A 12,775-nucleotide genomic window follows, 5' to 3' on the forward strand; every position below is an offset into this window, starting at 1 on the left:
AAAGGTAACAGAAAACTTTTCCACCATCCAGACAGTATAGTTTCATTGCACATTCAATCTGATAGTGGAAAGATGACTATTAATATCCTGCTTATCTTAATTAAAAAAATGAAAAAGTTATATCTGCTCCCAGGTTAAGGATTTTTTTAACAGTTCCATTGTCTCACATTCCTTCTGGTAAAACTTCATCATTTATTCAGTAACTCAGGCGTCTCCAATGCATTAATTGTGTAGACCATAACCTAACAGACAGCCCTTGTTTTGCGAGTATAATATTCCTGGCACATACTGTAATTATCTAGCGTCTAAATAAGAAAGAAGGAAGACCTGAAAGCAGAATCAATTGATTAATGTAAAAATTAAACACCACATTTGAAGGAGTGTCTTTTATCACCACTACCCCATGCTGTGCTGTCATCACATTTAAAAGTTTTATAAAATATTTTAAATAACATTTTTAAATCCATATGCAAAACGTTACCGTTTCAAAGCACATCAATAGCAGTTAATTCACAAGCCCGAGACACAGATAAGCAACTCTTACTGCTTATCTTCTGGTTGTTCTGTCTTTAGTGTACACGCAGCTTGGACTGGTACCACCCTTCGCTGACAACTGGTACACAGGCTCTGCACCGCTTTTACATGTGGAAGACAATGAGAGAGCATTTTCTCCGAGATTAACAGATTTTGTCTTTTCCTAAACTAAAATAGGCAGAGTAGGGCTTTTTTTTATCTTGAATAAATTCAGGTTCTGATTTCACACTAACAGAGAACATAGAAAGAAAAGGAATGAGGCAAGGCAATGAAGTTAAGCTGATTTAATCAAGATCAGAAGCTGATCTTAGACCTTGAAATGAACTTCTTTCAATGAAAATGGTCTGTAAACTAGCACTGTACTTCAGTACAGTGAGTATTTCATTTCTTGAAGTGTAGTTCAAAATTTACTTTTGTTCAAACACTTGTAGGCATTATGAATGCAGGAGAAATATTTCTGAAAGAAGAGGCATTTACTGCTTTGCAATACAAACACGCAGAGCTCATGCTGTTTCCTTATTGATGGTAAGATATTTACATTTTCCACAGGAACAGCAAAATTAACTCAAGGTCCAGTCTTATGCAACCATTCTAATACCACATGGTGACTCAGATATTCCTCTTACATTAATCTATACCTTTTACTTTTAATAAAGCCGTTTTCTTGTGTAGAAAACAAACTCTATATGCAGTAGGACAGCTAAAGCAGTGCATTATCTATGTAATGGAGTTAAAGAAATGATTCCCCATTTTATTATATAAAAGAAAAAATGGTTGCTACCACCTCTTTCAACTTCAAAGGAAACAGGGTCCTGCTTTGATGTATCAATTTAGCTATTTAATGAGAATCAGAATATAAACTTCTTTTTTTCAATCTGTCTGTGTCCACCAATATTCATACTGATTGGTAAAACTGTATTAAGGGTACACAACTTCAGCTTTCTCATTGTGCTTTTCTTCTGACAGCCATTGAAAGATTCAGTATAATCTCATCACCTTGTATTCATCAGACTATTAAAAGCTGTGGCATAGATTGCCCTTTGCCTACCAGTTATTCATTTAAATCACTACAGTCGTTGCAAAGTTTAGGTGTCTCCTTTTAACAGGACTAGTATCTTACCCATTTCCCAGACACTGATATCTCCCTTGGAAAGTCTTTTCCTATAGAGGGGTTTTTCCCAATTAAACTGCATTTTTCTGGTTCTCAAAATTCCATATTTGTGGGCCTGGTTTGTAGACAGTGTTAGGTAAGTTAAGTTTTCTGCCTCTTTTCATTCTATGAAAATATTTTGAGAGGAGCTGCAGCAATTGAGAATCCTGTCGCTAAGGTTTGTTTTGTAAATTGTTTCCATACCTATGGCAAAATTTAATGAAGAGCTGTTTGTAAAAACTGCTTTATGCCTCAAGGAGACAAAAGGAAGTTCTATCCCTGCAAGCATTGCTGCTGTGAATATCTCCACTCATTTAGGAAGACCAAACAGCACACTACAGTTTGTTTTGCTGACCATTTCCTGCAGGTCCAGAGGTAGCTCCCTGTACTGTCCGATTTCCTAACAGATTTTAATGTTAAGTTCCTAATATTTTATATTAAAGATAGTTTTAAACAATATTTTTACAGATAATTGCTACTAGTGTCACTGAGGCTATTATATAATCATGAAAGAATGGGGGGAAAACAATGGTCTTTTGAGTGCAAAAATCTCTGCATTACAATCAGTCCTTATTGTAGAAAAGTTGGAGCATCCCTGGCTGAGGCTGTTGGGAAACAGTTGGTAAGTGCTGGAGAATAACAGGAGCAGCGGGGAGAGAACAGCAGCAGCAGCAGAGGAGTCTGGTGTGGAGGAGTGGGGAGCAATGCTTGCACAGCAATGGCTGCTCAGGGTCACGCAGAGGACCCATCTCATCCAACTTTCTGTCTCCACCAGCGGCTGCAAGTAGATACCCAGGGAAAGTAGGAACAGTAACATATGGTCCTTCCTAAGTATCAACATCCATATTCACACATTTAAATAAGGAAAATGATGACTAATGTGGCCATAAATCTTTCATGGTTTATGAAAACAACACGGTCCAGAAATTTGTCTAAGAACACGCTCAGTTAAGATACACTTTTCAAAACCCAAAAATGTCATTTTCTGAAGTTCCTCACATTGCCATCACAAATGCCAGTGCTGAATGAAATCCAACGATACTGCAGGAGAGCAGCATCTTGGACTGCCAATTACAAAAGTAGCAAACTTCAATCCTGATCATGCAAATAGATCAATGAGGGTTTTCTCACATAAGTCAACTTGCCAACTGGGACCAAAGCTGAAAAAAAAAATAGTTACCCAAGCATCAGTTCTCTGACCTGAAAATGTATTTGCTTTTGGACACAGGCTTAAGAAAGAATTGGAAAATTACAAAGATGATGACTGGGAAAGTATCTATGAGACTCTTCGAATAGAAATTGAAATTCTGCAGATGGTACGCCATTACATTTTTTAATGTATTTGAAGTGTTTGATAATTTTAGTTGCAAAGGTGTAATTTAAGATGAATAGCAGTGGTTTTAGATAAGTTTTTTATACTATGTACACAGTTTTATGTACTATATACACAGCCAAACATCCTTGCATTGCACATGCACTCCAATTCTCATTTGTTTTAGCCTATTATTTCCAAATGGTCAGGAATATAATATCTCACAGAAAAGGGAAGCACAAAAGAGAATTTAAAGATATGTTTTTAGCACAAGAAAGGCCTATATGGGGACTAGAACTAATTGTTAGTTTCTTGAAAGCTAAAAAAGATTATGCATTTAGGAGATAAATTAATCTTTACCTCCAGCTGTCAGTTAAATGGAAAATGGGAATATGGAGACATAGGAATATAATAGCATCCTTTGATGCAATGTTTTATTTTGTCCACTCACAAATTCTTTACAAAAACTTATTAAAATGCTTTCTTTCTCTACATGTCAATCCTAACTTCAAATTTCTTGATTGTCATTCTGTGTAACAATACAAAGAGACAAAGAGGATTTTAAAGGTTCATTTCAGAGCCCCTGATTGAGCTGTGTGAAAATGCAGCTGCCACTTGCATCAATAGTAGAATAACAGTCATGGGACATTTGTACTACTCACTTCACGATCAGTTACAAGTTTCTGTTGGAGCCATGTAACTTGCTTGTACTTTATCCATTAATTTCATCATGCTTGTCAAACCTCAGAAACAAACCAAACCAAACCAATAAACCAGCTCAATGTTTAAAAAATTCTCTGTAAAGAACACAGTGAACCCATTAAATTTCATTTTCTGTAATTCATTTTCTTTTTTGCAGAACCTATCACAAAAAAAGTCTTCAGAGAAGTGAATAATACATGACGTGATATGGAATGTCACAGAAGTTGGTCTTTGGGTGTTTAAAACAATTTTACTCAGGCTTTGACAGGTTTGCATTAACTTTTTTTGTTTGATTAAACCACAGTTTCTATGTGCCTTTACTTGTCATGAAAATAAAATTTTATGAATTTAAAAGTGGTGGGGATTTTGTGTTTTATTCTGAAAGTCAACAGCTGTCCATCTTCAGTTTCCTCTGTGTTGCCCATGAATGGACAGACCCCTACACATACAGCCGAGTTCCTGTATTATCACCTCTATTCTCTATGTAACACTTTTTTAGAATGAACGATCTCCTATTTTTAAGGTAGTGATGTGGTTTTATTTGAGAGGAATACTGCTGTTGTCATCAAGAAATACTTAACAGGACCTGTGGCTATTTAGTTTATGTGTTGATAATGCAATTCTGTAACACGCTCTCTGAAACAGCTCAACTCCAGCAGTACTGCATGGTAGTCCAGAAGTTGCCAAATCTGCTGATCAGTAGATGCCTCCAGTCATGGTAAGCCAGTCCACTACTTAGCACTTGTCTTCTGATAACATCAGAAGTCTTCTTTTCCTCTCCCACAACCCACAAAAATCTGAGTGCGAGCTTCAGCACTTGACAGCAAAGGTAAAACCATACTCTAAATGAAAAGTCCACATTCTTAGAGAGTTGGTGAAGAATTTCGGTTGAAAAGGAACCCTATTTATGCAAGTATGCAGGATGTGTAACTGCTACAGCAGTTCCCACCCTCACAGTGGGAACTGACTTTATGATTTAGGTGCTTACAACAGGACCATGTGAAAACATTCACTCTGCTCAGCCACGGTCACTCTGTGGTCATCTCATCACATCCAACTGCGTGCAGATAATTTTCAATCTGCTTCCCCCCTGGGGAGTGGGATGGATAATTGCTCTTCACTAGCTTTTCTATATCCAGAGCTCTCTAAACTACAGAGGGTGTCTGTTACACGTAAACACGCAAAAGATGATTTATTAAGAAGGGAGGAATAAATCACTTTTGGAAGCTGACCAAATTCTGCCTGCGATGGAGAAAGTTTTTTCCTCTTGGGACATAGCTGCAGTTTGAAGTCTGGCAAGGTTTGATGTGCAGTGCTGGTATCAAAGAGTACTCTGATCCACTGGGTTAACTAGGATAACTCCAAGAGGTTGGAATTATTATTCTTAATAACCAGTGCTGTTGGAGCTGATATTCTTAAAAGGTTTTTTTTGTCTCTTCTCTAAGAAAGATCCTCTTAGGATGTGCTTAATTTTAAACAACTTAGTCCCTCTGACTTCTATGGGACCATCTGACTCTTTTAAAGTTAGGCAACTACTGTTTGTGAGTTTTGATTAAATCCAAGGCATATTGCAAAACTATACAGTTGCATATCAAAGCATATACAGACAGCTAAAGCAGTATTATTCCTGGGTTTAATTGTCCAAAACATTTAAATTTGGGATTTGCTAGAATGGCTGAGTTTGTCCTGATCATTTTATTCATTTAAGGGAGCTTGCTTATGTTAAGTGTTTTAGTTAATCAACCAGGAAAAACTTATATTTAGACTTTGGGTTTATCCACTTACAGTTTCTTTTATTTACAAGAATTCTTGCATCTCTTTTGCAATGGTCTCGTATTTATATGGTTCTTTGGTCCATACAGATAAAATACTCAGATGTGTCATGAAACAGAACTCATTGGCTTATACCAGCATTCAACATATACATTTCAGCTATTGCTATGAGCAGTAGCATCCAATAACTATCAATAAATAATATAAGTGGCCTGAAAAAACATCTGCAGATAAGAAATATGGTAAGCCCTTTTCAGAGATACTTCAGATTCCCAGAAACTAACTGCAACTTAAGGGTTTTTTGGGGGGTTGCTGGTTTGTTGGGTGGATGTTTTGTTTTCGGTAGCTGTGAAGGTCTAAGTTCTTGATTATTGTAGTAGAATTACAGCATAAATATAGCAAAATTTGTAATAAATGGCTAAAGCTCTCAGAATCAATATAACAACAAAAAAAGAATAAAGCTCACCAAAAAAAAGTGAAACAGAAATCAATACAAATCCTATTGGGCTAAACAAATCCCTCAACAGCTCTGAAAAAATGTAATGCCAGACTAAACCAGCTGTTGCAGGGTGAATGTAAAACACACTAATTTCTGCAAGTATAAAAATACATTTGTCACCACTGTCTTATGACTAATGTAATTTGGGACCAATATGATATTTCTGTTTGGAAGACTCAAACTAAAAATTAAACAAGAGTTTGTGTTTTATGGATTTTCTTTAAAATTCTTAAACCAGGGATGATTTTTTTTTTTTAAATAACAAGTGCAAAATAACAAAATGTTTTGTCATGTTTAATAAATAAGTTAAAAAGCAGAACATTGCCAAATTTCTGTGAAATACACACAGAGTTGTTATGAATCGATAGACAATTTCACAGATTACATAGTAAGATTTTATTTTTGAAGGATAGATTGTATGTACTTTGCATATGAGAGTCTCACAGAACTTTTGAGGAGGAAAGTACTTGTCCCTTTTTATGACCAAAAAGCTATAGAAATACTTGAAGCAGTTAATAATAAAGAGAAAGATAGCCCAAGAAGAAAAAATTATTCTAGAAAAAAGTAAAGGATAACTGGCCATGCTTCTGTTTTGGACCTGGGAACAGTTGTTTTTTAGGAACAACAGATAAAAACTCCCTCATTTTTGAAGAGGGGCAGAGAAATACTTGAGATTACTAAATTTACCTGGAAAAGATTGAGATTTGCAAGCATAGAGCCCTACATCCTTCACAAAAACCAATGAATCGCAGTTTTCTCTCAGGCGTACACACTGATACTCACAGCATCTCTCCTCTGCTCTGACCACACACCTGAGACACAGCTCCCAGCCATGCTTTGTAAAAGACACTTCCCAGCAGCAGCCGAATGCAAACAGATTATTGCAGAGAAGAATCCAGGATCCATCTGAAAATAAATCTAATAGGAAAATAATTAAACTGGGCCATGAACCTGAGAAGGCTTGGGAAAAATCACTGAACTTTCAAAAAGAGTTTACCAGCCAGGGTGAGTAAGGTCTGACCACAGAGGCCCAAAAGAGAAAGTCAAACTCTGAGCCTACAAGATTATGAGTTTACAAATCAGCCTTAATGAGTTTGGGGGTAGAACAAGGACAACCCAAGGTCAGTAGCCAAAGAAACTGGGAGGTACACTAAGCTAAAGTCATGGCCAGAGGCCATGCTGAGGAGCAGAACACCCAAGAACCTCAATAGCCAACAAGCCAGCAGACAAAACATAAACTACCGTGAAAATATGGCTTAACTGGTAAAAAAAACCACCCCATGACCTATTGTTACTCACCCACACATGTACCTGTTCTTGAAGCAAGAAACAGCTACAACTGTGAGGAAATAAAAAGAAATCAAAATGTAATTATTTTGTTTCATATAAATAGGAGTTAAGCTACAACATTTTCATGGGTTTTTTTAATTATTAACAGCCAATTCAAAGACTATCAAGAAAACCACTACAATATGTGACCACAGGATAAAATTACAGCTAGCTAATGCAAAAGTATCCGCACAAATTATCTCTAATTGATTGACACAAATATGATTGAATTGGTGATAGTGCACAATTAATGTTATAACATGAAGAACAGCAAGAAATAAAGAGTAAGTCATGCTGAAAAATATACCTGTAACTGAATGACAGACTGAGTCAGTGAGAAAAAATTCATATGTATGACACAGGGCAAAACGTCAACTGAGGTCACACATCCCTGTTCAGCTGATCTGGCTTATGAAGTCCTCAGTCACAGAGGCAACTGACAGTCTCCAGCTACAGGGGTGGTTGCCTATTGGGCATATATTTGTTTTTAAATATATTTGTTTTTAAAACCTGTGACTGATTTACACATATAGATCAAAAATGGATAGGAAAAGTACCCGCAGGGTCAACCCCTGCCACAGAGGTGTAGTGGGAAACCTGAAAACACAGATCCTACAAGAATGACAATAAGGGAAGGCAAGAGAGAGCAGAGGTGTCCCAACACTGCCTCTTTGGTTAAGGATGCCACACGTGATCAGCACCACTGCTCATCTGCAGCAGACCCTCCTTGTCCTACAATGGGATTAAGAACACTGCTTTCGGATTTGCCTGTCACTACGTTTGCCTGAATCTCTAGCAGAAATGCAGAGTGCTATATCTTGCTGTATAATGGACCAACTGCTTACCACAGTCACCGCCAGTCTGACAACAGTCTGTAACACCAGAAAGGGTTTTACCACTGACTGAGCTGAAGTAACGGGTAGGGACCACACCTGAACCTTTCAGTAAGAGAAAACACCTTCAGCTGATTTCCATGGGAAAGATAACAAGTCAGTAGACCTGCTGCATGCCCATTTCCAGAGGTGACAATTCAATAAACAGATACTGGGTAAAGAGAACCAGAAATATAGTCCCAGTCTTCTGTTCTGAAATGAAATGTGATACTACGTATGTTAATTGGATAAAGGCTCAGATTTGATGTCTGACCATCTATGCCTTCCTTGTCAATGCAGTATCTAAGTAAGTAGCAGCTCTGCTTTTTCTGAACAGTTTACTGATTGCAGCTGCCATGCAGTGCTTATGTGTTCTGTGATAGCCCAACCTGCCAAATTCTCATCGTTCTCACTGTGTCTGCTAGGATTTGTCAGCCCTTATCCAAATTACTTTTGTAATTATTTGGTTGATCTTTTGGTGAATTTTTTGGGGCTGATTTTTATCAAGTTTCTAGATTTATTTTATATGTATATATATTCTAGATACCAGGCTGCTGTTAATAGCTCTTTGTGTAGCAAAGCATCGATACTCTGAGCATACCTTCTGCATTTCTTCAACCAGACCTATACAGGTGTTATCGGCTTTCACCACTCCTGTGATCCCTCCCATCAGCCCAAGTCTCTCCACCTGAATAGCTGAGGAGTTCAAAAATTTCTTTGGAAATGTGAAGTGGAAGCAGATTCCTTTCTACCCACTTAATATTTTGAGTATTTAAAGACAACATCTACTTGTTTGGAAGAATCAGCTTTACGGTAATAATTTTACAAGTAAATAATTTATTAAACACATGAAATGTCAGAAAAGAGTCTTTATAAGTACACAGCATATTTCTTGGGTCTTACTGAAACAGTAATCCCTGTTATTGTGTACTAATAAACCTGCAACCAGTCTTGATGCCATGGATTTGTAAAGGGATGTTGCAGTGCCATCTAGTGGTTTTTTGTATTAATAAAAAATATTCACATAAATTTCATGTTATAATTGTAATCAGAAAACACCGCTTGCTACTGTTATATGCCTAATTTTTTCTCAACTTTTATAAATAATGATGATGGTCACATTACCTTTATGATACTTCTATTGGGTCTGTCTAAGGATAAACTGTGTTAAAAGTTAGAACAAATATCATTCAGTATGGGAATACACAAACTATTACGTACAAGGAGGAGGCTCCACACTGTGAGGCTGAGACCAATAATCTAGCCAGGCAAAACCCATATTTTGGAAAGGAGCACAGCTTCGGTTTAAGGATTTCAAGGGAGCAGATGCATCAGACCTGTTCTGCTGCCGAATTGGCACACTAATCTTTGTCTAATTGATAGTTTGAATGTGTTGGCTGTAGCTTCTAGTTCTTGGATTTTCTCGTGCTTTCCTCTCTGAGACTAAATAGCTTTTTAATACATGGTATATTCTCCTTGTATTAGTGCTTCTGTGCCACAATCGAGTTACCGTCCAGACTCAGTTTAACAAATTGCATTCTTTCTGTCCTTCAGAGTAAGGCATTTCTCCAGCGGTCAGATAATCTTTACGGCTTTCTTCTTACACCTTCTCCATTTCTTGCACTGTTAGAAACACTGACACCTGACTTGTAAGCAATATTCTAGTACTGGCTTCATTAGTGCCCATATGAACAGAAAATTGCCTTCCTACTCCTACACACAGCCTTCCTGAATAGATTTACAAATTCTTGTTAGTCCTTTTTACCTCAGACACCACATTAGAAGTTTGCATTGACTCAATTGTTCAAGATGATTTATAGGCACCTTTCAAAGTTGCTGTTTTCAAGGATACTGTCCTCCCCTCCGTACTCATAAACTGGATTTTTTCAGACACACAGCTCTGCATGTAAGTGTATTAAAACAATAGTTAATTGCATGGGTTCACTCTGCTTACCAGACTCTGTTTGACTGCAGCCTCATTATCTATCATACTGAGAGCCTCTGCGTCATCTGCATGTTTTAGCAGCAGTGATTTTATATTTAAGTCCAGGTTATGCATAACACTGTAGCATCACTTTGGTGCAAGTGCTCTTCCTTGGAAGACACAATTGTAAACACCCTCACTGGATGATTATCTCTCACTGGCATTATTTTCTATTATCAGTTTCAGATTTGAATTAGTTGCTCATACAGTATATGTGCTATGATGCCAGCTACTTTAAATGACCAGTGCTAGCTATTGTGCTAGCTAGATGTCTTCCAGAAGTTAAAACATACGATATCTACACAGTATGATTACATCTGTCATCTCTCAAAGAGTTAAATCAGGCCTATTTTCTATAAAATCATGCTGACTAGGATTAATGCTACTCCTATCATTTAATTCTTTATCGCTGAAATCCTTTGCCCTTTCCCCCTGTTTCACCTGGAGCTCACCTCTGGTTAACAGGCCATTTAGCTACAAGTCCTTTCCAAATACTTGTAAGCTATTCACAGCTTTCCTGCTTCTGCAAGTTTCCCAGCACTCCAAAATTCATTTCAAAAGCTGGTCAGTGTATGTGAAGTGCCTCAATCAAAAGTCTTTTCTTTATGAACTTTCAAGTGTGAATGATCCAGACTTGATCATTTTAAGAAACTTTACCCCCAGCAGAACTTAGGCTTCTTCCTTAGTTATTAATAAATTCAGTGGAACAAGTGCATTAGCTTCTTTCCAAACACAAACAATATACTGAAGACCTTTGCCCTTTCTGCACCATTTTAAATAGCTGTAATATTCATCTACCTGCAGGCTCCATTTGAAATGTGCATTTGGGAGCATTGCCCAAAATCTTAAAGATTATTCACTTGGACCTGTAAGACCATCAGTCATATTCTTTCACTTCTCTACATCTCCTAATGTAAATCTAGAGCCACTCCTGCCTGCCACGTGAGCATGATAGCGAAAGTAAAACCAGTGATACCACGTTATAGAAAGAGCCATTACTGGTAACAAACTGTACTGAAAAACAAACTGTAACACCAGATTTGAGGTTTCTCTTGGAAAAGTTTCCTCTGTCAGAAAAGGTACATACAGCTTACAGCTATATACTTCAGATACTACAGCTTATAATTATTAAATACACTGATTTGCCTTCTGTTCATGTTTGAACACTTTCCAGTCTCACTGAAGTCCAATGAATTATCTATCGACCGCAAATGTGGCCCTCTAATTTTGTACTCTAAGCTTTAAACACGTGGCTTTTCATGTAGGTAAGATCCTTTTGCCAAAATCATGTTGGAATTCCAAATTAGTGAAACTTCTCAGTTATTTATGTGTTTATAGGGAGTTTGATCCTGTCTCTTTAGATGTGACTCTTTCAAATGAAGAAAGAAGAAAAAAGAGGCTTAGAAAAGACGCTTGTTTATTGAAACTACAATGTGTTTAGCTCTTTCAGAGCTTAGCTAGCCCATAAACAGAACTAATATCAATATATTTGTATTATTTTATATGAAATAACTTACTGTGCAGCAGAACTTTCTCTAGTACTAGCTGTATTTGTCCTTGCTCAAAAGTAAAGCATGTATGCTTAACTATATGTGTATTTTTCTTATTGGCATGGCATGAAAATAGGGCAAGGGAATTAAATATTATAATAGAAAGCTTCAACTTGGCTACCTTCTTTAAAAAAAAAAATTATAATATCCACTTGTGAGTGAAATAATTCATTGAGACAAAATGAAGATTCTGATATAATAAAACCACCCAAGCCCTTTATAAATGGACAGGATGTTTTTATGTATATTCATTATTACATAGTTATACGAAGGACTAACATTACATCTGCCCTTTAGGAATTTTATTTAAATAATTTCTGTATCATTTAAGGATGTCTGTTGGGCATACCTTTAAAAAAATATAGACTGTTTCATGAGAAAAGTAGAATGGCACCAAAGCAATAGCTACATGCTAGGAATTAGCAACGTTAGCTAGTTAATCCATACATTCTTTGTTAAGATCAGAATGTTAATACTTATGAACTTCGGGATTTACTGTGGTTTTACATACCACAGCACATGAGATCAAGACAATCTGCTCTCCTTTTCCAAATCACACTTCAAATATTAACTGGGTGCTCGTACAAACCAGGCACTGTTCACTCATATAAACCCACAGCTGCAGAATTCAGCAAGTTCATAGGTGTGCACTGTTGTGCTAGAGGAATTATTACCATCTTGAAATTACTATATACAAGTGAGAAAATAGGCAGATAAAGCAAGGATGTCAGTGTACAGGGGGCTTAGAGCATAAGTGCAATCATGTTCTGTTTCTTTCATTAATATAGAGTTATTACTATAGTCAATAAGTACTTCAACTAGAATAATTATTCAGAGGAATTCATTAATAACAAAGACACATTGTATGTTGCCATTGCATTGAAATATGAATTCACTAGGTGGTAGTATGAACATGTGCCTCGTTAGAAAATGGTCTAGGATTAGCAGGAATAGTTGTGACACTCAATAAAAAATCTGCAGCGCTTTTTCTTTTAACCAGAAATACTTTATCTAGGGGAAGCTACTAAGATGAGTGCAGTAGTAAATGCTGAAAAGTGGAGAGGTTTTTC

At 36.8% G+C, this 12,775-nt stretch overlaps 1 protein-coding gene across 1 annotated transcript in view; it reads left to right on the forward strand.

The window, feature by feature from the left end:
* CCDC172 (coiled-coil domain containing 172) overlaps positions 1 to 3,888 on the forward strand; it is a 20,345-nt gene extending 16,457 nt beyond the window's left edge. The window contains exons 7-8 of the mRNA XM_010188798.1: positions 2,913 to 3,000; positions 3,856 to 3,888. Coding sequence (XP_010187100.1) covers positions 2,913 to 3,000; positions 3,856 to 3,888 — 121 coding nt within the window. The remainder of the gene's footprint in view (positions 1 to 2,912; positions 3,001 to 3,855) is intronic.
* The last annotated feature ends 8,887 nt before the right edge of the window (positions 3,889 to 12,775 follow it).

Source organism: Mesitornis unicolor, unplaced genomic scaffold (assembly GCF_000695765.1).
Source record: "Mesitornis unicolor isolate BGI_N332 unplaced genomic scaffold, ASM69576v1 scaffold22537, whole genome shotgun sequence".
NCBI lineage: Eukaryota > Metazoa > Chordata > Aves > Mesitornithiformes > Mesitornithidae > Mesitornis > Mesitornis unicolor.